The sequence below is a fragment of the Eptatretus burgeri genome, chromosome 2 (genome assembly GCF_056783735.1).
Source record: "Eptatretus burgeri isolate ZD-2024b chromosome 2, Ebu_testis_v1, whole genome shotgun sequence".
In the NCBI taxonomy this organism is placed as follows: domain Eukaryota; kingdom Metazoa; phylum Chordata; class Myxini; order Myxiniformes; family Myxinidae; genus Eptatretus; species Eptatretus burgeri.
In genome coordinates this window covers 7,857,837-7,884,038 of record NC_140962.1, presented here as the reverse complement: position 1 = coordinate 7,884,038, position 26,202 = coordinate 7,857,837, and the positions used below count along the sequence as shown (strand labels likewise).

Below are 26,202 nucleotides of genomic sequence, written 5' to 3'. Positions count from 1 at the left end.
CATCCTAAATGAAAACAGATTGCACAATGGTGAAACAATGCGATCTCGTGTTTAAAAAAAAAAAACAAACAAAGGAAGGAAGAAGAAAATCACACCAAATGACACCGAGACATGATGGGGCCCACACTTGGTACTTTGATCCATTGACCAGTTATTTCAAAGGAGATCTCAAATGTATTTTTTGTTGTGTTTGGTAGAGTGACAGTGTATGCAGAGTGAACTGCATGCCATAGCATGGGGTTGCACACCGTGACTGAACTGCGTACGTAATACCTCATCGTTCACTTCGCTTGACCAAGTCGTTCACTTGGTGCTGCTTCGTCATAAAAAGACGTGTATGAGCGCTATTGGGATGCATCGCAGGTCTCTCTCAAAATACCACCCACTGCTAGCAAATTCCACCCGTTGCTTCGCTGAATATGGTGTCGGTTTCTTCTTCTTCTTCTTCTTCTTCTTCTTCTTCTTCTTCTTCTTCTTCTTCTTCTTCTTCTTCTTCTTCTTCTTCTTCTTCTTCTTCTTGTTCTTGTTCTTGTTCTTGTTCTTGTTCTTGTTCTTGTTCTTGTTCTTGTTCTTGTTCTTGTTCTTGTTCTTGTTCTTGTTCTTGTTCTTGTTCTTGTTCTTGTTCTTGTTCTTGTTCTTGTTCTTCTTCAACTTGTTCTTGTTCTTGTTCTTGTTCTTCTTCAACTTGTTCTTGTTCTTCTTCAACTTGTTCTTGTTCTTGTTCTTGTTCTTCTTCAACTTGTTCTTGTTCTTCTTCAACTTGTTCTTGTTCTTCTTCAACTTGTTCTTGTTCTTCTTCAACTTGTTCTTGTTCTTCTTCAACTTGTTCTTGTTCTTCTTCAACTTGTTCTTGTTCTTCTTCAACTTGTTCTTGTTCTTCTTCAACTTGTTCTTGTTCTTCTTCAACTTGTTCTTGTTCTTCTTCAACTTGTTCTTGTTCTTCTTCAACTTGTTCTTGTTCTTCTTCAACTTGTTCTTGTTCTTCTTCAACTTGTTCTTGTTCTTCTTCAACTTGTTCTTGTTCTTCTTCAACTTGTTCTTGTTCTTCTTCAACTTGTTCTTGTTCTTCTTCAACTTGTTCTTGTTCTTCTTCAACTTGTTCTTGTTCTTCTTCAACTTGTTCTTGTTCTTCTTCAACTTGTTCTTGTTCTTCTTCAACTTGTTCTTGTTCTTCTTCAACTTGTTCTTGTTCTTCTTCAACTTGTTCTTGTTCTTCTTCAACTTGTTCTTGTTCTTCTTCAACTTGTTCTTGTTCTTCTTCAACTTGTTCTTGTTCTTCTTCAACTTGTTCTTGTTCTTCTTCAACTTGTTCTTGTTCTTCTTCAACTTGTTCTTGTTCTTCTTCAACTTGTTCTTGTTCTTCTTCAACTTGTTCTTGTTCTTCTTCAACTTGTTCTTGTTCTTCTTCAACTTGTTCTTGTTCTTCTTCAACTTGTTCTTGTTCTTCTTCAACTTGTTCTTGTTCTTCTTCAACTTGTTCTTGTTCTTCTTCAACTTGTTCTTGTTCTTCTTCAACTTGTTCTTGTTCTTCTTCAACTTGTTCTTGTTCTTCTTCAACTTGTTCTTGTTCTTCTTCAACTTGTTCTTGTTCTTCTTCAACTTGTTCTTGTTCTTCTTCAACTTGTTCTTGTTCTTCTTCAACTTGTTCTTGTTCTTCTTCAACTTGTTCTTGTTCTTCTTCAACTTGTTCTTGTTCTTCTTCAACTTGTTCTTGTTCTTCTTCAACTTGTTCTTGTTCTTCTTCAACTTGTTCTTGTTCTTCTTCAACTTGTTCTTGTTCTTCTTCAACTTGTTCTTGTTCTTCTTCAACTTGTTCTTGTTCTTCTTCAACTTGTTCTTGTTCTTCTTCAACTTGTTCTTGTTCTTCTTCAACTTGTTCTTGTTCTTCTTCAACTTGTTCTTGTTCTTCTTCAACTTGTTCTTGTTCTTCTTCAACTTGTTCTTGTTCTTCTTCAACTTGTTCTTGTTCTTCTTCAACTTGTTCTTGTTCTTCTTCAACTTGTTCTTATTTTCAGAGCCGCGGGGCTCTAGATACGCCACACATCCAGTCATAACAGCAGTGAACGTAGGAACCAACGCGCCAATCCTCATGTATTTAATACTTTGAAATAGACGTAATCTGTGTCTGTCATGTCGAGGGAATTTTAAAAACAGATTGTTCAAATCTTTGGGTTTCCTACAAGTATCGTATGTCTCAGTAGTGACACCCTATCCGCTGGAGGTATGAATTAAGACGACAGAGCAGGAGGGATGACAACCTTTCCTAGATAAATAAATATGTTCAGATATAAGGATCGCTGCTTTCTTAAATTTTTCACATTTCACTCCAGATTTTGACAATTTTTTAGTCCACGATATCCGGAGCCAGATTTCAATTATATGCTTTAATTAGTCAGTGAGAGGTGATAGTGGTTGCAAGGCATTTTTGAGCAGTCCGATCAAAATGGCGGCTGAAGAACTCAGCAATGTGACAGAGGGCTGACCAAGATGGCACGCCACCATTTTGTAAGGCATATTTTTTTTTGTTTTTTCTTTGTGATGAGCACCCCCTAAATTATCTTCAAAAGGGATGTTTAAATTTACCCATACCCAGTTTTCATTCATGCACTTCGTTAAAGTTTTGTTGGTGTGCATGCAAAGTTTTGGGCCGCCAGGTTTCATGGTTTATGAGTTATGGAGGGACCCACACATGCACATGACATATGAATGCTTATGAAGCCTTTCACACATGTGCTGTGTGTGCGTTTTAAGAGACTCGCTTCTGCTCGTGCAGTCACGTTTAACCTGCTGTTGCTTGGGAGAAATGTGTAATATAGTCTTTTCACATAATTTTCAGCATTGAAACGAAAGTGACAATTTATTAATTAATCATAATTGTTGATCCTGGATGCAAATAGGATTCACAAAAACATCTCCGTTAGCTCGCCTCCACCTTCCCCCCCCTCCCACCCCCTCACCCCTCCCCCTACAAACATGGTTAATTGTAAATATCACAAGTCTGGAGACGGCGATGGTTCACGAGCAATGTACACAGTTCGCCTTTTTTGTTTTTTCACCTTCGAGGGGACGCCACGGGCAAACTGACGGGAATCGGGAAAAACGAAAATGATGAAAGTTGTAGTACTCGAAGAGCACTACTTGCATACCAACTTTCATTCGAAACAGTTGAAAACCCTAGGAGCTCGATGCTCAATTTATTGATTTTTTTTGACATTTTCTAAGTTCGTGACCTTGTGACCTTGACCTTGGGACGAAAATGAAAAATCGAGCTCCGTGGGGCTATGCAGGTGCCATTGGGCTAACCAAATACCGAGACCCCTGCCAGATTCAACAAACCCCCTCGGAGAAGATGTAACTTGAAACCGGCTACCCCCTAAAAACACGTTTTTTGGGCGTGGCTCTGCCCATAATGGACGCAGCATGCCCATTCTCCGGAAAACACAACTAGATCATGATATAAACCTCCCACCAAAATTTTATCAGGATCGGATCAAAACCCACGGAGCTATGCTCGGGACACAGACAGACAGACAGACAGACAGACAGACAGACAGACAGACAGACACACCCACCCATAATGAATATAGTGGTCACATACTGACTCGTGAACCAATAATTTTAAACTTAACCTGTATATTCACAAGCCCCCCCAGATATGTCCTTCCCATCAATGTTCAGGAGTACCCAAAGCAATAATGGTGTCTTCCTCAGGGAAGTAAGTCTACCTGATATAATACACCCGGCTCTCATGTAAATATAGTTGACACAAGCTTGTTTTTATTTTATTTTATTTTATTTTGTATACACCGTCGAGGCTCGTATGAGGGCTAACACACAGAACGTACAAGGGGAGCAGGAGACAAGAGGGGTGGGGGAGACAGAGAAGGAAAAAACAGTGGGGAACAGAGACATGAGATCTGTGGAAGGGAGAGGGATGGGGCAGGATACACAGGGTAAACAAGATGGATACTACAGGGACTTTCAGGAAGGAAAGCAGGGAATTTTGAAGGAGGTGGATTTGGGGTGGATTAACGGGGGTAGAAAAGATCATGGTTTTGGATGGGGAAGATAAGAGATGGTGGTGAAAAGGATTCTTTGTGCATTTATTTTAAAAAATACTTTGTGTATTTCATGTTGCAAAGATGTCCTTTCTGGAAGAGTTGGTTACCATTACTTAGTAATGATGTACAGCATCGTCTTTCCAATTGCAGACATCCATTAAATATATTACCAAGCCTGCCATGTTCACAGGAGTCACTTCCACAATTTTTAAAGTCTATTCACTCGAAGCGATCCATCTGGGGTTTGTGCAGCACACGTCCTTCCAATCGGGCCTTGCACTGGCCCACATGGTCGTGAGGTTGCACTACGGGCAGTTGCCCATTTGGCGAGCTGAGAACCTTCTCCAAGTCTTTCGTTGTGCAGGAGCACAGCCCTTTTTCTCAAGTACTTCTCCAAGTATTTTTGGCTTATTTTAGAAGCTTTGTGAGCCGTTTTAGGTAACAATCCTTTTGCCCCAAACTATATACTTGATGTACTTTATCGCGCACTCTATATACTTTATGGTGCCCCAAACACCGCCATTTCTAGTGGCTTCTGCACATGCACATTGAGCATTCTGGGACAGATTACGTCATTCCATAAGTCCCGTATTGGTCATGGGTGGCCATTTTCCAAGATGGCCACCAAACGTATGAAATACTGTATAATACTTTTGCCAGTCAGTCAGTTCTGCAGACCATTTTAATGACGAATAGTGTTTTCCCATTGAAAGAGCATTCATATGATCAACTGCATTCTTGACAACATCCATCGAGTGTCGAATCGGTGCAACTGAATGAGCACAATTTGGGAAGAAAGGGAGTAACAATGAAGATGTGTTTGTGAGGTATACTGGCTGCTGACGATCTGCATGATGAGCTGATCATGACACATTTTTACCTCCGCCACCGAAGGTGGACGGAGGTTGGTTTCACCTCTGTCTGTCTGTCTACTTGTTTTTCTGTGAGCAAGATATCTCGAAGTTATGGATGGATTTGGACGAAATTTGGTGGACAGGTTGGGTGTATATTTCTCCATGGTGAAGAATCGCTTAACAAATTCTCGTATCTGGATTTGGATCTTCACCAAAATAGAATCAATTCCTCCTTGTCGCACACCCAACCTGTCCATCGAGTTTCGTCCGAATCCGTCCATAAGGTTTTGAGATAAACTGCTTATAAATAAACGGGTGAATACATGTCCTCCATTCACCTTATGTGGCAGAGGTAAAAAGAATGAGCTCCTATTTTAACATCGATCATGAAGGTTCCATTCCCACCTATCTATCTATTCTGGATTATGAACCAAAAGTATCGAAACGATCAAAGATGACGAAATTGATCCAATAAATAAGTTGTTTTCTTTGACTTACGATACTGCTTGTTGACTGGTCGATAAGAAGCGATACAAACAGAAGGAAGTATTTGTTGGTGAGGAAGAAAGTGTAGAATTGAGAGCCTGTTTGCTCAGTGCACTAGGAATACATGACTTGTTATCCCGAGAGGCCGCAGCGCATAGCTTTGCTTGTGATGTAAAGTGGCACAGGAGTTTTAACCCTATTGAAACATTTTTCAATGTCTGAGAACAAATTATAAAGTTGAAGAGTTGTTTTCGATCTAGATACGGTAATACAAGGCTTTTGCTTTTTACATCTTGTAAAATAGGTGTTTGTAAAGTCAGGTAGTTTGCCAGTAACTCAAAGTAAAGGTGACATTTTTTTTTCCTTTTTTAAATGAAAAATTGAGGGTCGTGGAGGAGCTAGAACATAGGATGGATCAGGATGTAACAAAACAAAAGTAACAGTAGAAAGGGGGGAAGGAGGGAGGGGGTGTACCAATAGCAGGGTTGAGGGAAAATATAGAGGGAGACTTGGAGAAATGATGGATGTTGGGAAGAATGAGGGCTAGTGGATGACACAGGGTGGACAAGATGGATACAGAAGCACACTCTCGTTATCGTCGTTAACCATGCCCCATGCAGAGTATTGGTGCTGCTGAAACATTAACCGAGCTACAATCCTGGATGGTCGCTACTCCGACTCGGAAAGTCAGGACAGGAATGTGGAATTTTGCCATGGTACCGTCGATAGCTCACCGACACTTCACGAAGGACACCGTAGGATGTTTAACATCCACTAACGAATGTCGGTAGATGGGAAGCCTGTTTAACATCCATCCGAGATGAATCATCCTGCCTGTGAAACACTGCCATGACAGCTTCTAGCTGGGTTGGGATTCAAAACCAGGCTAGACGGCTTGGAGCCTCCTCTCTGATCAGGCTTTAAAAGACCGAGAGACCATTGAAGGACTTTGCACGATGGAGAATGACCATTCAGCGATTGGCTTTGGAAGCCAACTTTTAAATGTGGTTTGCCCAAGGACTATCATCGCTGATAGTGAGACCCAGGAGTTTGAATGACTGAACTTCCTCAAGAGGGTTGTCATAAAGTAGATTGGAGGGCTTGCCATATGGTCCTTTAAAAGATCCAGTGAGAGTGTGAGATTTGTCGGGATTGAAAGACATTTTTGTTATTCTTGTTTTGAGCGTTCTCCTTTCTTTGGGAGCAAGAGATGGTATGTAGATGGCCCCTCCCTTGCTCGGATGAACATCGAACATCCGAAACATCATTTTTACCTTTGCTTTACTTTCCTTCTGTTGATGAAACTTATTGTTTGAACTGTCCATCGATGCATACTGAATGCAGCCTTGTCCACTCATGTAATACTAGACTTTGTCAAATGGCTGGATTATTTTATTTTTCGAATCTGCTGCATTTATTTTGAGAGTGCAAGTCAGTAGTAAACCATGGAAAGTGCTTACAGGTGTTAAGCCATTGAGTCACAAGTGGAGCAAACCGATTGAGCTTGTGTGAAGGTCACTGGTTATAGATTGATACCAGTTGTTCAAGATTATTAGGAAGATTATTATCTTCAGCAATTGGAATCAATCTTCTCTGCCCTCATTTAGCCCCCACTCCAATCCTTCCAAGAACCAAATTTCCAGTTCTTCCTCCTTGGAGTTTCCTTCTGTATCTGACTTGTCCCACCACATGCATCCTCTCCTGCCCCCCATTCTTCCCCACACTCTGTTTGACCAAGTCTGCCTCTATCTTGGCCATCTACTCTGCTGTTCATCCCCCCTCCCCCACCCCCCCTCTCTCTCTCTGCTGTTCCTTTTGCATCCTGTTATGTGCTGATCCATTCCGTGTAATTGCTCTTCCACGATCCTCGACGATGTAGCCAATTTTTTTTTGTAAAAACGGTATCGCATCAGATCATTTGTTGCTAAAATGTTCACTATCAATGGATCTAATGTTCATGTTCACTATCAATGGATCAATGGATGATTCAGAATGTGTTGTTGCTGTTTGAAAATATCCACCATTTGGATATTTTTTTTGTGAATGTGGATCATGGAGGTCATCAACATGGACATTAACTTCCCAGTCTCTTTCCAGGATGGATAGGCAAAGTTGACAATTTTCTTATTGTGCAAATTGATATACTCTTTAGTTAACGACAAATGCAAAAAGTATCAAATTGTGTTGTTACATTTTTCATCGGTAAGGTTTTACCACCCACTGGTAAAATTGGTGGTAAAATTAATGTAACACTCAATTCCAAGGATATAAATAACTCTAATTTATGTTTTTTTCATGAAAAAAATGTGGTTTGAACAAAGGTTGTCACAATCATGTAAGTACAAGCCTGGTGTTGGCTGAACAGTTAAGGTGGCTGGCCTGAGATCTTAAGGTCTTGAGTTTGATCCCCCTGTGTTATGTTGAATTAACACCAGGTGGGGTTGACTTCTGAGGTCAACCCCACCTGGTCCTTCTGAGGTCGGTGAAATGAGTACCAGTGTACTGTTGATAGAGGGCACTGCATCAGCAGTGCAGCCGTGCCCCCAGAAAATGATGCGACCTGCAGCAACAGGCTGCACACGATAGCTATCGTGTAAGTGGTAGTGTGGAAGGAACTGCACCTGCGTATTCTGGAATTTGGTTGTTATTCCTTTTTATTTCAAACCAACAGATCGGTCATAAATATACAGAAACTTCCTATCTGGTGGTTGAAAAATACATCCTCCTATGAATTCCTGATTCGGTGGTTGAAGCAAGTCATCAGTGAAATTGCGCATGATAGAGGTCATTTCCGGAAGTTGGCAAAGTGAAGCCATGGCGATAAAATGATGACATGAACATTGTTGAACGATGATGTGAGTAAATTTCTGAAAACCCGATTCATATTAATGATTGGACTTGTGTAGAGTCTACATTTCTGAATATCAATCAAAAAAACAAAATGTTCCAGTTAAATGCTGAAAATATTGTTGCTGTTCCTTTTCAGATTGTTGATTGGTGGTGGTCGTATGGCAGCTTAGCTGCCGGGGTAGCTATCATTTCTTGAAGCGTAACTGTGTCGCTGATGCAGTGCCCCTCTACCAGTACACACACTGGAACTGGTACTCATTTCGCCGACCTCGGAAGGATGACAGGCTGAGTCAACTCCCTGGTGTATTAATTCAGCGGCCGACGGGGCTTGAACTCAGGACCCAAGGATCCCAAGCCACCACCCTAACCACTGAGCCAACACCAGGCTGAGATTGTTGATAAGGATAAAAGGTTGATACTTACTGTTTTCATTTCCTTGATTCAACAAACAAAAGTTTTTTTTATTCTGTTTTCATTTGTCCTTCAGGATCAGAAGGCTGAGAATGAGCCCGCACAAATGTCCTTGGTCACAGCTGGCTTGTCGGTTAACACGTAAGTGAAGAGTACCATGGCACAAGCTATGAAAGCAAACTTTTAACACCATTTTGAATAAACACAATGACAACAATTTTGTGGTCTCACTTTTCCACCCAAATTAAATATAAAGATATCTGGTAAACTAAATGGATTGACAGAAAGCTACTGCCAAGTGGCTAATCACAATTTATTTGTTTATTTTAGTATAGCTTTGTAAAAGTGTAACTATTGCTATTAAATTAGTGCAACGATTCAGTAGGAATAGGGGTGGGGAGAGAAATATGCAAACCACTAAGCCACCAACACCTTTTCAGCTTGGATTCACCGATTGTATCATATCTTCAAAACAAAGCAGAGTTTCTGACGGTTAGTACAGTACTTCCATGGAAGGCCGATTGTTACATGCCGAGGGACGGCAGAAGAGCTCATTTGGTAATGTGCTCAGCTTTTAGGTGTCTGGTGCTGCATTTGTTTCCCTTCTGTAGTTGAATGAGACCAAAAACCACAATGCTGGTGCGGTTCTTGTTGGGGGGTGAGGGGGGGGACTGCATTATGGAATCCTCTACCCTTCAGATGTAGACCCAAATATAGCTGTTTTATCTGCATTTCGGTTGTCGATGTTAAAACAGATTGCATAGCATCTCAAAGAATAGGCTATTGTCTGTTAATACCTTGGCTAAATTCCCTGCATAGAGATGAAATAGGACAGAAAATGGGTGTCTTTAACGAAGAGCGACTGAGTTATCACCAGCACCCTGAAAAAATTCAAAATTGCAGTCCCCTTCATTTGAACAACTGGTCTGACCATCTGTTTTATGAAAGACTGGGTCAAAAAACATTCCCTGGCCAACCCCATACGAAGGTGGGATAATTGGGGCTGTTAAATAAGTAGTAGGATTAAGTGTTGTATGTTTCCTTTGCTTTCACTTGCTTCCCTTTGCATCAACTCTTCCATTCGTATAAATTGATCGATAAGTAATTTATCGATAAACGAGAGAGATAGACAGAGAGAACGATGATTGCCGCTTTTTGCTGTGCCCCTTTTCTCCCATACCCTCCTTACTCCATTCGTCACCGCATCAACTAGTGGAGAAGAGCTGCATCTTACGTCATCTGAGCTTCTGCGTACTGCTGCAAGTTTACGTGGCCTGCTTAAAGCCGCCGGGGAAGCCTGCCATGATCGCTGTGTCAAACTTCTCACTGCACGCACTAAGGTCTGTAGGGTGAAATGGGAAGCTTGTTTAAAGCCGAAAAAGACTAAATGTGTAGATGGAAGAAAACAATGCTGAAAAACGAAATGATTAGTATAAGCTGGAAGCTCCTCCATCCCATGGTCTTTTAAATTTGGCTTTGCCCTTGAAGCGTGTCGGAAAAAAAAATCCCAATTGAATTGTAATCAGGTTGAAGAAGAAACCTACCCCTGTTTGTGCATTTGCTTGGAGAGGTAACATTGCAACAATGTCCAGGCAACAAAGGCAGATGTTCCAATGCTTTAAAAAAAAAAAAATTTGTGCAATATCTTCATCCGGCACATGCGACTCGCAGTCCCCACGGAGCCTGGGGAGTTCACACCCCACATGTAGCAACCACAGGATACATTATATTTGGCACATCCATATTTTATACCTCAATATAAAATGCTTCAATTCGTCGTGCAAGGCTTGTGTGCAGTTTTTATTGACGTACTAACTGGAAAGAAAGTGTTTTCCACAGACTCAGGAATGTTGAGTTGATTGAGAGCTTCATTGCTTTCCGGCAGTATCCATATTTTTCAGCACGAAGAGCGCATTGAGAATATATATGTACTGATCCTTTGCTTCTTCAATATTACAATGCAACCACATGCACAGCAACTCTCAAGCATCATAAATAACTGCAGTTTCTTTGTGAAGAAGAGGTGAGCTATCGCTGGCACAAGGGCAAATTCCAAATTCCTACCCTAACCAGCAGAAGGCAAGCCATCAATGGCACAGCCATGCCCTCAGCCAATGATGCTACCCTGCAGCCTGTAGAAGGGGACTTCTTTCAACATGAAGAAGCCAAGTTCAACTGAAGGGGACTGCAAGAAGAAGAACTGTAGTGTTTTGCACAAAAATATTTCTTCAAATGAAGGTCAAAGTAACCTGCAAATTGCCAAATAAACAAAAGCCATGACCTTTCACATCACATGAAAAGACATCTGTGCATGATCAACCTCGATCATTGGCAAGCATTTAATCGCCCCCACCCTTCCACTTGCTCTAAGCCTTCTCTGGCACTCTTCCTCTTGCAGAATAAACGAGGAACAAACTATTGCACAACATGGTTAAGTTGTACTTTGATTTGGGAGACAATAATAATCATGTCAAACTCATTTCAACAACAAAAACGCATGAAATCGAATAACTTTGCTGAATGAGTCCTGATGGAGTCATCCCCACTCATGACTGTGGGCTTTGAGTACAGCAAAAATGTTCCTAAATAAGATGATTTACATTGTAGCTAAATCGAGTGTGGCCCAGAAATTGTAACTGGGCATAGCTTTCGATTTGTTGCTCCCGTTTTCCAAATGGGATCGGGTCTGTTCATCACATTTACAGTTGTGGAGAACCTGTACATTGTCGTTGACATCACGGATATGATCTCACACCACCAGAATAATTCTACTGATCGGTGTGTGTTCTACAGGATGGTGCTTTGGAAAAGCTGACGCCTCCGGAGTTCGTGTCTCTGTCTCGCATAGCCGAGTCTTTCTTGGCAGAATCTGAGAAGGTCACAGGGTGTGGTGGTGGTGGACCATTACGTGCCGCGCTGCAAAGCCAGGCTGCTCGCTTCCTTCGGCGCTTCCACGAGGAGCGGCGACACAAACTGGAGTTTGTTGTGCAAATATTGAATATAAATGAAGGTACTGACACAACAAGAATTGGCGATTGAGCAATGTGCATGCATCTTGTTCCACCCGCAGGTTGTTGCTGGATGCAGAACGCTGGCGTCAGGCTGATGTTCCACTCGAATTTCAGACTCTTGTTGCTTCCATGGCTAGCGAGGAACTTTCTTGCTCTGGCCTCAGATCTGGTAAGTAAAGTTGTTGCACTGGAGTGTTACATTATTATTTTTGCATATTTAGCAGGGCCAGTTAGCACAATCCTGAAAGGTTGGTAAGGGGGTCGTGGCTTTTGAGATTTGTACTTCCTGATTATGCAAGCCAAAGATAAAAAGATCCAGTATTGATATGTTCAAAATAAAAATTACTTGTATAATCTGAATGTAGTTTACTTCTTTGGCTTCATTGAATCTATCAGAGGTAAATTTATCAAAATTCTTTGCCGGCATGAAGACAATATTTCCGACAATTTGCCTCCTGGCCTTGCTGAAATATTTGTTTTATTTTTCTTTTTTCATTGCAGCATCATCAGAACAAAAGCCTTCAGAATTTCTAATAGTGGATGGCGAGAAGTTTGCTGTGGTTAGGTAAGTTTTGTGAAGGCAGACTGTCATGGATTAAAACTGCTGAGAGAACCAACAAAACCTGTTGGGTATGCTTTTATTTGTATACCCAAGTTCTCAAATGTTTTGGGACAGCAATGAATTTTGCAGAGTTTTTAATTCCTCTTTATTGTATTTATCAAAGCCATGGTTTGCCTTGGGTAACAAGTACAGCTCAGACTCTATCACTAACACAATGGTAGGAAGTTTTGCAAGACTAGAATCACTTGCTCCCTTCAGGAGTATTGGCAAGTTGTCACCCCCCTCCCACCACTCCTCCTCACATGGGGGTTCTTTGCGCCCATGACCTGACCCTGGGTACTGCAAACACGTATGCAACATTTGGTGATCGGGCCAACCCTGTTTGTTTTTCTTTAAATTATTTTCAGATATACCTACATGCATGCATACACATACATACATTACCAGTCAAGAGTTTGGACACACATACTCATTCAAGGATTTTTCTTTATTTTCACCATTCTCTACACTATATAATAATAGTGAACACATCATAACTATGAAATAACACATATGGAGTTATGTTGTAACCGAAAAAGTGTGAAACAAATCAGAATATATTTTATATTTTTGATTATTCAAAGTAGCCACCCTTTGCCTTGATGATAGCTTTGCACACTCGAGGCATTCTCTCAACCAGCTTCATGAGGTAGTCACCTGGAATGCTTTTCAACAGTCTTCAAGGAGTTCCCACATATGCTGAGCACTTGTTGGCTGCCTTTCCTTCACTCTGCAGTTCAACTCATCTCAAACCATCTCAATTGGGGTGATTGTGGAGGCCAGGTCATCTGATGCAGCACTCCATCACTCTCTTTCTTGGTCAAATAGCCCTCACACAGCCTGGAGGTGTGTTTGGGTCATTGTCCTGTTGAAAAACAAATGATGGTCCCACAAAGCACAAACCAGATGGGATGACATATCACTGCAGAATGCTGTGGTCACCATACTGGTGAAGTGTGCCTTGAATTCTAAATAAATCGCTGACAGTGTCAACAGTAAAGCACTCCCACCCCATCTCCTCTCCTCCATGCTTCACGGTGGGAACCACACATGCAGACACATCCGCTCACATTCTCTGCGTCTCACAAAGACATGGTGGTTTGAACCAAAAATCTCAAATTTGGACTCATCAGACCAAAGGACAGATTTCCACCGATCTAATGTCCATTGTTCGTGTTTCTTGGTCCAAGCAAATCTCTTCTTCTTATTGGTCTCCTTCAGTCATGGTTTCTTTTCAGCAATTCGACCATGAAGGCCTGATTCACACAGTCTCTTCTGAACTGTTGATGTTGAGATGTCTGTTACTTAAACTCTGTGAAGCATTTACTTGGGCTGCAATCTGAAGTGCAGTTAATTCGTGATTTCTGAGGCTGGAAACTCGAATAAACTTATCCTTTGCAGTGGAGGTAACTCTGGGTCTTCCTTTCCTGTGGCAGTCCTCATGAGAGCCAGTTTCATCATAGCGCTTGATGGTTTTTGAGACTGCACTTGAAGAAACTTTCAAAGTTCTTGAAATTTTCCGTTTACTGACCTTCCTGTCTTAAAGTAATGATGGACTGTCGTTTCGCTTTGCTTAGTTGAGTTGTTCTTGCCATAATATGGACTACAACAGTACAGACAAAATAATGGTTACCAAACAGGGCTATTTACTGTACACCAACCCTACCTTGTCACAACACAACTGATTGGCTCAAACGCATTTAGAAGGAGAGATTCCACAAATTAACTTTTAACAGGACACACCTGTTAATGGAAAAGCATTCCAGGTGACTACCTCATGAAGCTAGTTGAGAGAATGCCAAAAGTGTGCAAAGCTGTCAAGGTAAAGGGTGGCTGGCTACTTTGAAGAATCTAAAATGTAAAATATATTTTGATTTGTTTCACACTTTTGGTTACTACATAACTCCACATGTGTTATTTCATAGTTTTGAGGTCTTCACTATTATTCTACAATGTAGAAAATGTGAAAATAAAGAAAAACCCTTGAATGAGTAGGTGTGTCAACTTTTGACTGGTACGTACTTACGTATACATACATACATACATACATACATACATACATACATACATACATACATACATACATACATAGAATTGCCTTATTTAATAAAGTGGGATATCAGGCAGAATTCTGCACCATTCCATGTTTTCAGGTCCTCCTCGCCTGATCTGCCAATAATTATGGCCCAGCTGTTCTATTTTCAACATTGGTATTTCCCTTCAATGTTGATGTTAATAGTTAGAACATCTGCTCTGAGTGACGGAGGTTGATGTTTCAAACCCGACCCCAGCCGAGTCATTACAAAGACTTTTAAAATGGCATCAGCGTCCAGAGCAGTCAGACTTTACACCAAAGAGGTCAATGATTTACCGTATCCTTGCTCTTCGGGTCCTCACCGAAAGCAGACTAGAGTTTTGGCAGGGGCTGCTTGCAGCCTATGTTGATCTCTGCAAAGCCTTCGATTCAGTGAATCGGGATGCCCTCGAGAGCAGGGGTCGGGAACGTGTGGCTCGCGATCCAGGTGTGGCTCTTTTGATGATTGCATCTGGCTCGCAGATAAAATTGGAGTTTGAAACTTTGAAAGCCCAATATTTATCGCGGAAGCTTTACCTATAGTTTGAATGGTGTCGTGCTTCATTCACGTGCAGGGCTGAACTTGGCAGAAGGAGAGAAGAAAAAACGCCTCCGAATTGGCTGAAGCGGTTTTTGTTTCGTCCAGCCATGTGGCCGAGGCGACTAGTGATTTCGGTTCCTCCAATGACGTGCCGCCGCCGAGACACGTAGGGAATTCATCTCGACCAATCACGCGCCACCGCTGAGGCGACAGCAGCCCAGAGTCGGCCGGCCGCGCCGCACCTCTCGAGTATATAAGCCCGTGTGCAGGCCAGCCAGACTCACTATTTGCCAAGCCTCAGTTGGGTCAACATCTCCCTCTCTCATTTGCTCAAAGCTAACTCTTCGACGAAGAAGATGGCGAAAAGAAAAAAAGACGAGGAGTATCGTACATTTCAGGACGAATGGGCCGAAGAATTCGCCTTTGTGGAGAGAGCAGGTTCTGTGGTGTGTCTAATTTGCAATGACAAAATTGCATCGATGAAACGGTCGAATATAAAGCGGCACTTCGACACACGCCATGCTACCTTTGCATCAAAATACCCTGCGGGAGACAGTAGAAAGAAAGTGTGCCAAGAGCTACTGAGCAGGGTGCATTAGTGCACTAATTTGACTCTGGAGCAGTGGAAACGCATTCTCTGGAGTGACACGCTTCACCATCTGGCAGTCCGACAGACAAATCTGGGTTTGGCAGATGCCAGGAGAACGCCACCTGCCCGGATGCATCGTGCCAACTGTAAAGTTTGGTGGAGGAGGAATAATGGTCTGGCATTGTTTTTCATGGTTCTGGCTTGGCCCTTAGTTCTAGTGAAGGGAAATCTTAATGCAACAGCATACAATAACATTCTAGATGATTCTGTGCTTCCAACTTTGTGGCAACAGTTTGTGGGAAGGCCCTTTCCTGTTTCAGCATGATAAAGCCCCCTTGCTCAAAGCAAGGTTCATACAGAAATGGTTTGTCGAGATTGGTGTGGATGAACTTGACTGGCCTGCACAGAGCCCTGACCTCAACGCCGACTGTGAGCCAGACCTCATCGCCTGACCTCACTAATGCTCTTGTGGCTGAATGGAAGCAAATCCCCACAGCAATGTTCCAACATCGAGTGGAAAGCCTTCCCAGAAGTCAGAGTGGAAGCTGTTATAGCAGCAAAGGGGGGGGGGGGGGACCAACTCCATATTAATGCCCATGATTTTGGAATGACATGTTGGACGAGCCAATGTCCACATACTTTTGACCATGTAGTGCACTTTGATCAATGGTATGTTTATTGAAGTATGCTAACCAGCCTTTATGATTAAGACTCATTTTCCATTAAGGTCTTGGTTAGTTTGCTGTTTATTTTGCAACAAAATAGTGTACTCCTCGTTGTAAAAGGGTATTCTCATATGCACTCTGCTCAGTCCAGAGCATTGGTTCTGCCGAAGCAGTTTATTGGCTCGGGTTATAATTTTAAATGTGGCGAAATTATATCTGTTGGAATGGCATAAACTTTATTCAAAATAGAAAAGCAAGGCCTATTGTTTGGGTCTTACGAAATATAATTTAATTTGATGTCCTATATTTGAATAATACAGCACTGATTCGATCCATGCATAACATTGCTGTGTCTGTCAGGCAGAAAAATGAACGTATTGACACGGTGATTTGATGGAATTCTAACACGTGTTTCCCTTAGCTAGAGCAGCGTATGCAAAAGCATTTTGTGTGCGTGTTGCTGCAGCACCGTACTGCTTTTGATGCGCATGTTGTTTGAGTACTGCCAATGTGTGAAGGACATTCCAGCTCTCACTCCAGACATCTTACCTCGCCTCATTGACCTCCTCAAGGTCAGGTTTCATTGCGGTAAATCGAGGAGGGAAAATGGGGCAGAAAAAAAATGAAATGGGGAATTGGGCAAGAGGAAGGTAAAAGTTAGAGAATCAGATAGAGAAAATGGGATTGTATAAAGCACTGGAAAGGAGAAGGGTGGGAGGAGAAGCAAGGAGTGGCGTGTGGAGGGAGTGGGGGGGGAGGATAGTGAGATGTTTATCTTGTTGCACAACCCCTTCATCTTCCCTTTTTCTTTTTGTTTTTTCTTTCCTTCCTTTCCTTTCTTTCATACTCTCCCTCCTCTCACTTTGTTTTTGTACTCTGGGCATGGTGTGTTCATGAAAGTTTTGCCTTTCGGTTTTTCATTGCTGGTTAAACTATGCTATTTGCCCTTTTCTTAGCTGTTCAACTCGCGCTGTTGCCAGCTGGTACTTGGTGCTGGAGCACTTCAGGTTGTGGGCCTGAAGACCATCACAACCAAAAATCTTGGTAACCTGCTGGGACTATTAAACACTATCGATTACAGACTGGAATATTTATGCATTTGGTGAATTAAATGCTGGCAAATGTTCTGGAAAAGACTATAAATGAGAGGGTAATGAGGTAGTGCTGTGAGGAATGCAATTGGCAAGAACTCCACTTAAAATTTATTCTTTCTTGGAAGTTTCAGACTTTCACCGCATATCTTGGCATATTGATCATTTGCATACGCTTTAAGTCGTATGCTTCATTGCATGTGCATCGAAAGGTTACCTCTAACCTGTAACCGTCGTTGCATTATTTTCTATGCTAGCGTTGGCATCTCGATGCCTGCAGCTCGTGCTGCGACAGATTCCACTGTTGCGAGCTCACCTTGCGGCACGGCTGCACACGAAACAGCACGGCCTTCTGAGGCAATTTAACCATCTCACCAAGGTACGCACGTAATGCCACAGGAACTCTGAGGTAATGCCACAGGAAGTTTTGTGCCACTTTTGTGACCTCTCTTCAGTCGTCCTAGCGAGTCTACTTACCCCAATGAGTTGTATTGTAACGGTTCGCTGTGTTTTCTTTAACTAGTGATGTGGATTTTTTAAACCCACCTTGTTGTGATCGTTGTCCTCCTGAAGGATTCTAACTGGTCGATTGTGGAATCCTATTTGACTTCAGACAGAGTTTAACGTTTGTCCGATTTGATTATAAAACCCTACAAAAACCCTATCGACACTGATAAAACTGATGTCCACACAAGTCCTTCCTTGTGAAACAATTTATTTCCTAATTATACACCATACACTTCTCACCCTTGTACAATGAACTTAAGAATCCCCATTTGATTGCAATATTATTTGGTTCTATTTCATTTATTCTTATTTTAGTTAACAGTTAGACCAACCCGATTCAATTCACTTCTACATTACATCAGAGAGTTTTATTCTAACTTGGTACTTGGTCAGTTCCAAGGAGTACGAGCCACTGAGAAACTATACTTCCTCACGTGCTCGTACTCAGAAAATGTGTCTTTCAAAACATTTTATACTTCCATGAGAGAGAGGTTGGGGGATATTCACCCAGACTGTAGACGTGTCCTTTAGACAAAAAGCCACTTTGTACATTTTCTAAGCAAAGGTTCATTTATCAGCTCGGTCACTCTGCTCCAGAACAACACATTTCTTATCATTTAGGGCAAAAGTCTTTTGGCCAGAAATGACAGCCAATTCAATTTGCAGCATAAAAGTTACATTTCTGAAACTCCATTTGTTACAATTTAAAATACATTAATATAAATTTTCCCCCACACTCCCCCGTTTTTTTTTTAAGGAAAATTTGAATAATTTTTCTTACACATGATTACCATGTCCCATTCCTGAAGGAGAAAAAAGATTTCCATTATTCAAGTTCAATCAACAATGGCAGCGAGTGCTCATGTCAGAAAATGAGTGTGTTTCCATTTAATTTATGGCCTGTTCATCAGCATGTGTTACACATTGGAAACATGCTACCCGAAGTCAGAAGATAAACAGGTCAGGGTGTGGATAGAGCGGCACCCAACGGGAAACGCAATCGAAGCACTCCTTGAGCTGAGGAGAAGGTAGATGTGGGCAAGTACAAGTTTGGGCCGGACACTGGGTTGAAGGAGCGCAGTGTGGAACTCCAGGCCTGTCGTACATTGAAGTGACCACAGCAAGTTCATGATGTATTTGCAGAGCGGCAATCGAGAGTGTGGCTTCTCCTTCTCCTTCCTTTACAACCTTCTCCTCAGTGGGTTTTTTCTTTCTTTTCCCACATTGCTCCACCTTATCTCCTCAGGAAGGGGAGGGATAATCATGTGTTGAATGCTCAATCACCCAAATCTGGGTTCTCCCATCGTCCAATCTTTGTGTGGAAGCTTCATTTAGATGAAATCGTACATTGCTTCAAAGACTGCTTTCAACACTCCGAAACAAACAAAGCATCAATTAAACACCAATCAATAAACGTCATGGGCACATGTAGTTCTACAAGACTAACAAAGATTGTTATGGAAGTATTTAACTTGCATTATATGTCATATCAATATTTTAATCCCTTTCCTTGTTATTTCCCAAAACAACATGCTAAAATATACAGAAATCCCAGTTGTACGTTTCCTCAAAACATCCATCTCATTTGCTATTTCCATCGACATTTTAAATCTCTGACATTTCTCCATCTGTCCACTTCTCTCTCACCAAAACGGCAAACATGCTGCCATTTTTCCAATTCACATACACAAACCATCTATCACTTCCTCCGACCTTCTCAATTACGAATCCATTTTCTTTTATCAAAACAAATAAATCATTTTAAACAGTTGTTCAAAAATTGTCAAATCACTTGTCAAATCTGTTATCAGGCGAATATCGTTTAAATTCCAGCTCAAACACTCTGTCTAAACATGCAGCTTCACCCTCCACAATCTTTATCCCAGTCTTGGAAAAGCATCTTAAACTTCAGACTAATAAACATCCAAACTCTCTTAAACAACTTTTTGGTCAAAACAAAATATTTCCTTTTAAAATCCATAAATGAAAAATTTAATCTTCAGCATCTATCAAATTAAATCATGAATTTACCTTGACTGAATCGATCAAATGGTTACACTGGGTTGTTTGCCATTGCCTTCCCAGCACAAGTTCAGGTAACCTCAACATTCGCAGACGAATAAAACAATATTTCAACGTCCATCCGAGGGAATCATCTATTATCTGTGAATTGCCCCACGTGCTAAACATCATCAAATCATTAAAATCATTCCAAATCACGTTTCTACATTTAAATCACATACAGTATATCCACATTCACAATTGTTATTTCACAATTTATTCAAAATCCCGATGGTTGTAAAATAAAACTTCAACACTTTTTCCTAAATGGACTTCACTTTGAACAGATTCAGTCCAGAGGGTGCGCCACAAACACCAAGGAACGAGGAACAGGAAGTTCTCTCCACATCCAGTGGGAAGAAAAAGGAAAAAAAACTCTGACAGGCAAAACCCACAGTTTAGCATTACTCTGTCATGGCTTCAACACATACACTAAACAGCATTGCATCTCATAGACTCGCGTGTGATCACGTGACAAATACCAATCACATTTCTATCTCATCCTCTTGAATCTGCATATGAATCAAATTTCACACCTAAAGCAAAGGCTCGAACAAAGACTCAGTGTAAAGATATATGCCACCCCCCACAGATCGAGTGGAGGGGGTCTCACACAGTGTAGTTTGTGACCTTCGCGTGGAAATACAACGCCAAGAATGTATAACATGCCATTTCAAACAGACCCACAGCTCAACTCAGCACGAGTTAAAATATCGTCAAAATCCCAACAGAACACGTTTCATTGCAGTGAATATTGGACTCGCACAAGTTTCATTTTTTTTTTTACTCTCAGGAACAAATCACCCACTATGCTCCCAGTTGGTTAATCATCTCTTGCACTCTACAAAACGTTTCGTGCAAATCATTGCATTTACAAATCCATAAAACCTCCACACAATATAATATAACAACCTCACTGCCAACAAACTTCCAGTGAGTTCAATGAACAAAAAGTAACTCTTAAAACTCTTACAAACAGGTAACTTACAATGTTTATCTATTTTAACCCTATCTCGGCGTCTCAGCCGTGTCCTCGGCGTCTCTCTCACAGCCGGTCCGTATCAATGCAAACATGTGGCATGTCGCTTCATCATGCCTATTTAATTACGCATCTGACTCCTTAACGAGCCTCTTCTTGTCATCTGACTCCTCTTCTTCTCCAGCACTTTTCTAAAACAACTACAGTACTTATTGTTTACTTTAAAACGGACTCTCTCCGCCGGATCCTCTTCTTTCTCTCAATAAAATTATCTGACAATGAACTTTTCTTTGTTCGAAATGCGTTACCTGCTGAGAGCGCTCTCCCTTACCCTCGCTCAAGCACTTGTCGTTCCTCCAGGCACTGCCTCCGGCAGATTAAGCACCTCCGGTCACGAACACCGCACCAACGTCGGTTCGAATCCGAGTCACGGCACCAACTGATGTGGATTTTTTAAACCCACCTTGTTGTGATCGTTGTCCTCCTGAAGGATTCTAACTGGTCGATTGTGGAATCCTATTTGACTTCAGACAGAGTTTAATGTTTGTCCGATTTGATTATAAAACCCTAAAAAAACCCTATCGACACTGATAAAACTGATGTCCACACAAGTCCTTCCTTGTGAAACAATTTATTTCCTAATTATACACCATACACTTCTCACCCTTGTACAATGAACTTAAGAATCCTCATTTGATTGCAATATTATTTGGTTCTATTTCATTTATTCTTATTTTAGTTAACAGTTAGACCAACCCGATTCAATTCACTTCTACATTACATCAGAGAGTTTTATTCTAACTTGGTACTTGGTCAGTTCCAAGGAGTACGAGCCACTGAGAAACTATACTTCCTCACGTGCTCGTACTCAGAAAATGTGTCTTTCAAAACATTTTATACTTCCATGAGAGAGAGGTTGGGGGATATTCACCCAGACTGTAGACGTGTCCTTTAGACAAAAAGCCACTTTGTACATTTTCTAAGCAAAGGTTCATTTATCAGCTCGGTCACTCTGCTCCAGAACAACACATTTCTTATCATTTAGGGCAAAAGTCTTTTGGCCAGAAATGACAGCCAATTCAATTTGCAGCATAAAAGTTACATTTCTGAAACTCCATTTGTTACAATTTAAAATACATTAATATAAATTTTTCCCCCACACTCGCAAGTTGCCTGTGCCCGTATGGGATTCTAAACGGGATAGGGATGAAGGCGGCAAAAATGCAAATGGCGTGTTCTATCATCGAGCCGGCAAGCTGGGAGCAACAATTCATGTTTTTTGCCACAGCTGATGCTATTTTAATGCTCCATTTGAAACTGATTGTTCGTTAATACAGTACTTACTGGATGTAGCTTTTTGATGCCTAATGTTTGTAATCAATATTTGTATTGGTATCAAAGCTAGTGACCAATTGCCAATTAATGGTAGGATAATTTTTGTCTTCGTCATGGCCTTCTGTTTTTTAACTCCAAGTTGTATGTTGTTTTTTGACAGGATTACACCGATCACATTGCAGAAATAGCAGCGAAGCTTGTGGTCATGATGGATAGCACTTGCGATAAAGTCTTGAGTAAGGTGAGGGAATCTCGTGTTATGAAAACTCTTGTCTGAGTTTGTGTTTTAATTATTTATTTTACTTATTCCACCCATCCTCAACGGTGCTCTAATTTGATTGCTTTTGTAGCTTCTGCTGGTCTTGATAGATAATTGTGGTGAAAATGTTAATATAACAAATCAGAAACGTAACCCCGAGCATAAGCTCGCTCTCTCTGTCTCTCTGTCTCTCTGTCTCTCTGTCTCTCTGTCTCTCTGTCTCTCTGTCTCTCTGTCTCTCTGTCTCTCTGTCTCTCTGTCTCTCTGTCTCTCTGTCTCTCTGTCTCTCTGTCTCTCTGTCTCTCTGTCTCTGTCTCTGTCTCTGTCTCTCTGTCTCTCTGTCTCTCTGTCTCTCTGTCTCTGTCTCTGTCTCTGTCTCTGTCTCTGTCTCTGTCTCTGTCTCTGTCTCTGTCTCTGTCTCTGTCTCTGTCTCTGTCTCTGTCTCTGTCTCTGTCTCTGTCTCTCCTCTCTGTCTCTCCTCTCTGTCTCTGTCTCTCCTCTCTGTCTCTGTCTCTCCTCTCTGTCTCTGTCTCTCCTCTCTGTCTCTGTCTCTCCTCTCTGTCTCTGTCTCTCCTCTCTGTCTCTGTCTCTCCTCTCTGTCTCTGTCTCTCCTCTCTGTCTCTGTCTCTCCTCTCTGTCTCTGTCTCTGTCTCTCTCTCGCGCTCTCTCTCGCGCTCTCGCGCTCTCTCTCGCGCTCTCGCGCTCTCTCTCGCGCTCTCTCTCGCGCTCTCTCTCGCGCTCTCTCTCGCGCTCTCTCTCGCGCTCTCTCTCGCGCTCTCTCTCGCGCTCTCGCGCTCTCTCTCGCGCTCTCTCGCGCTCTCTCGCGCTCTCTCTCGCTCTCTCTCGCTCTCTCTCGCTCTCTCTCGCTCTCTCTCGCTCTCTCTCGCTCTCTCTCGCTCTCTCTCGCTCTCTCTCTCGCTCTCTCTCTCGCTCTCTCTCTCGCTCTCTCTCTCGCTCTCTCTCTCGCTCTCTCTCTCGCTCTCTCTCTCGCTCTCTCTCTCGCTCTCTCTCGCTCTCTCTCTCGCTCTCTCTCTCGCTCTCTCTCTCGCTCTCTCTCTCGCTCTCTCTCTCGCTCTCTCTCTCGCTCTCTCTCTCGCTCTCTCTCGCTCTCTCTCTCGCTCCCTCTCTCTCTCTCTCTCTCGCTTTCTCTCTCTCGCTCTCTCTCTCTCGCTCTCTCTCTCTCTCTCTCTCTGTGTGTGTGTGTGTGTGTGTGTGTGTGTGTGTCTGTCGCTGTCTGTCTCCTCCCTCTGTCTCTCCTCTCTGTCTCTCCTCTCTCTCTCTCTCTCTCTCTGTGTATCTGTCGCTGTCTGTCTCCTCCCTCTGTCTCCCCTCTCTGTCTCTCCTCTCTGTCTCTCCTCTCTGCCTCTCCTCTCTGTCTCTGTCTCTCCTCTCTGTCTCTGTCTCTCCTCTCTCTCCTCTCTGTCTCTCTGTCTCTGTCTCTGTCTCTGTCTCTCTGTCTCTCCTCTCTGTCTCTGTCTCTCCTCTGTCTCTGTCTCTCCTCTGTCTCTGTCTCTCCTCTCTGTCTATATCTCTGTCTCTCCTCTCTATCTCTGTCTGTCTGTCTCTGTCTCTCCTCTCTGTCTCTGTCTCTCTGTCTCTGTCTCTCTGTCTCTGTCTCTCTGGCTCTGTCTCTCTGGCTCTGTCTCTCTGGCTCTGTCTCTCTGGCTCTGTCTCTCTGGCTCTGTCTCTCTGGCTCTGTCTCTCTGGCTCTGTCTCTCTGGCTCTGTATCTCTCTTTATCTCTCTGTATCTCTCGTTTTCTCTCTGTATCTCTCGTTTTCTCTCTCTGCTTGTTTTGAAGGGCCTGAAAAGGCTATGCCTAAACCTGCACTTCTTTTCTTATTGTAGTACTTGGGTTGAAAAAGAGAAATACAGGTGTTTATGGTTCTGATGTGTGTGTCCCCCAAGTTATTTTGCTATACTTTTTTTAAAAAAATTAATCTTTATTCATTAATAGTTGGGATTGCATTATAAATGTATTCGAGGTTACCAATTGCAAATGTTTATCGACAATAAATTGTTGTCCGACATCCACCAACGCACCTGTAAGAGGTATTTCGCCTGAGGCAAATTTTTTCCCATACAAAATTTTTTTTTAAATCCTCATTTGCTAACCCATATATTTTTTTGCTCAGAAATTGGAATCTTGTTTTTCCACTTCATTATCCATCATCACCCCCTATCAACAGTACGAAGTGAAGGCTCCTGGGCCATCATCCTGTTTCCGCACTGTGTGCAAGCAAATGGGCAAGATGCACGAGGCCCTATGGGAACTGCTACCTCCAACACAAGTGCAGGTGATAAATATTGCAGGAGATGATAACATTTATTATTATTATTTTTTTTTTTCTCCTTGAACCCTCTCAGCACAGATGCATCTTGCAAATTTGTTCTTTTGTGTTCACATGCATGTTGAACTAGGAGTCAGTTACGAGTTAGGCCTGCATGTGTACACCAATGCACCATGTAGGTGAGGACAGGAAGAAGGAATTTGTTTTGGGTGCTGGTGATACCTCACCTGCTCTTCGGTGAAAGATGCTATGTAGTCTTTACTAACCACCAACTGATGCTGGTAGACTCGGCATCCTGTTTAACATCGATTTGAGAGACCGCAAACTCAACGAAGCAACACCCTGTCTGGGAAGCACCAATCTGACATTTTATTGTCAGGCTGAGAATCAAACCCAGATTAGATTGCTCAAAGATAAGTATGCTATCTCTGCACTATAGCAGAAAAAAACTGAGACTGAAATGGTGAATGATTAAAGCCTGTTTGGAAATAAACTCCTCTTTCCTCTGTTGCCCCACTCAACCTTCTTTGTTTTTTTCTTCTTTCTAGCCTCACTGCTACATCCATCCACATGGTTTGCTTTGTGTGCAGACTTGCTTGCAGTTTTAACAAGCGCTCTTTATTTGAAAAGGTTGCATCTGTTTGTCAGAACCTTTGCTCTGGAAAAGTAACTCTGTTAATATAACTCTTTGTCCTCTTTGAAAATCGCAAAGTTTGTGTGCTTCCTGGGTTTGAGGCATAGTTCAATGTCGTACAAGACCCAGGAACTCCTTTCTGCAAAGAAATAGTTGAACATTAGTACAAATCACTGAGTAAAACTGCATTATACAGATGAAATGAAGAAATTTAAGGTGTCTATTTACTTCTGTCATGTGTATTTATTTATATATATATATATATATATATATATATATATATATATATATATATATATATATATATATATCTTGGTGGTGGAACGAGGAAGTACAGGAAAGTATAAGGAAGAAGGGGTTGGCGAAAAAGAAGTGGGATAGTCAGAGAGATGAAGAAAGTAGGCAGGAGTACAAGGAGTGGCGGCAAAAGGCAAAGAGAGAGGTGGCAAAGGCTAAGAAAAAGGCATATGACGAGCTGTATGAGAAGTTGGATACTAAGGAAGGGGAAAAGGATTTATACCGATTGGCAAGACAGAGGGACCGAGCTGGGAAGGATGTGCTGCAGGTTAGGGTGATAAAGGACGCAAATGGGAATGTGCTGACGAGCGAGGAGAGTGTGTTGAGAAGGTGGATGGAGTACTTTGAGCAGCTGATGAATGAAGAAAATGAGAGAGAGAAGGTTGGAAGAAGTGGAGATAGTGAATCAGGAAGTGGGGTGGATCAGTAAGGATGAAGTGAGGACTGCTATGAAGAGGATGAAAAGTGGAAAGGCGGTTGGCCCAGATGACATACCAGTGGAGGCATGGAAGTGCTTCGGAGAGATGGCACTGGGGTTATTAACCAGATTGTTTAATAAAATCTTGCAAAGTGAGAGAATGCCAGAGGAGTGGAGATCAAGTGTAC

At 42.1% G+C, this 26,202-nt stretch overlaps 1 protein-coding gene across 2 annotated transcripts in view; it reads left to right on the top strand.

The window, feature by feature from the left end:
* VPS54 (VPS54 subunit of GARP complex) overlaps positions 1–26,202 on the top strand; it is a 72,959-nt gene that overhangs the window by 38,912 nt on the left and 7,845 nt on the right. Inside the window, exons 13-22 of one of the 2 annotated variants that reach the window (XR_015052844.1) lie at positions 8,739–8,803; positions 9,876–10,002; positions 11,456–11,640; positions 11,733–11,842; positions 12,175–12,238; positions 16,610–16,731; positions 17,100–17,187; positions 17,492–17,613; positions 22,277–22,357; positions 24,564–24,671. Coding sequence is in view for 1 of the 2 variants with exons in the window: in XM_085862039.1 (XP_085718165.1) it covers positions 8,739–8,803; positions 9,876–10,002; positions 11,456–11,640; positions 11,733–11,842; positions 12,175–12,238; positions 16,610–16,715; positions 17,100–17,187; positions 17,492–17,613; positions 22,277–22,357; positions 24,564–24,671 (1,056 nt within the window). In the remaining variant the exon portion in view is untranslated. The remainder of the gene's footprint in view (positions 1–8,738; positions 8,804–9,875; positions 10,003–11,455; positions 11,641–11,732; positions 11,843–12,174; positions 12,239–16,609; positions 16,732–17,099; positions 17,188–17,491; positions 17,614–22,276; positions 22,358–24,563; positions 24,672–26,202) is intronic. The other variant, XM_085862039.1, reaches the window with a different exon arrangement.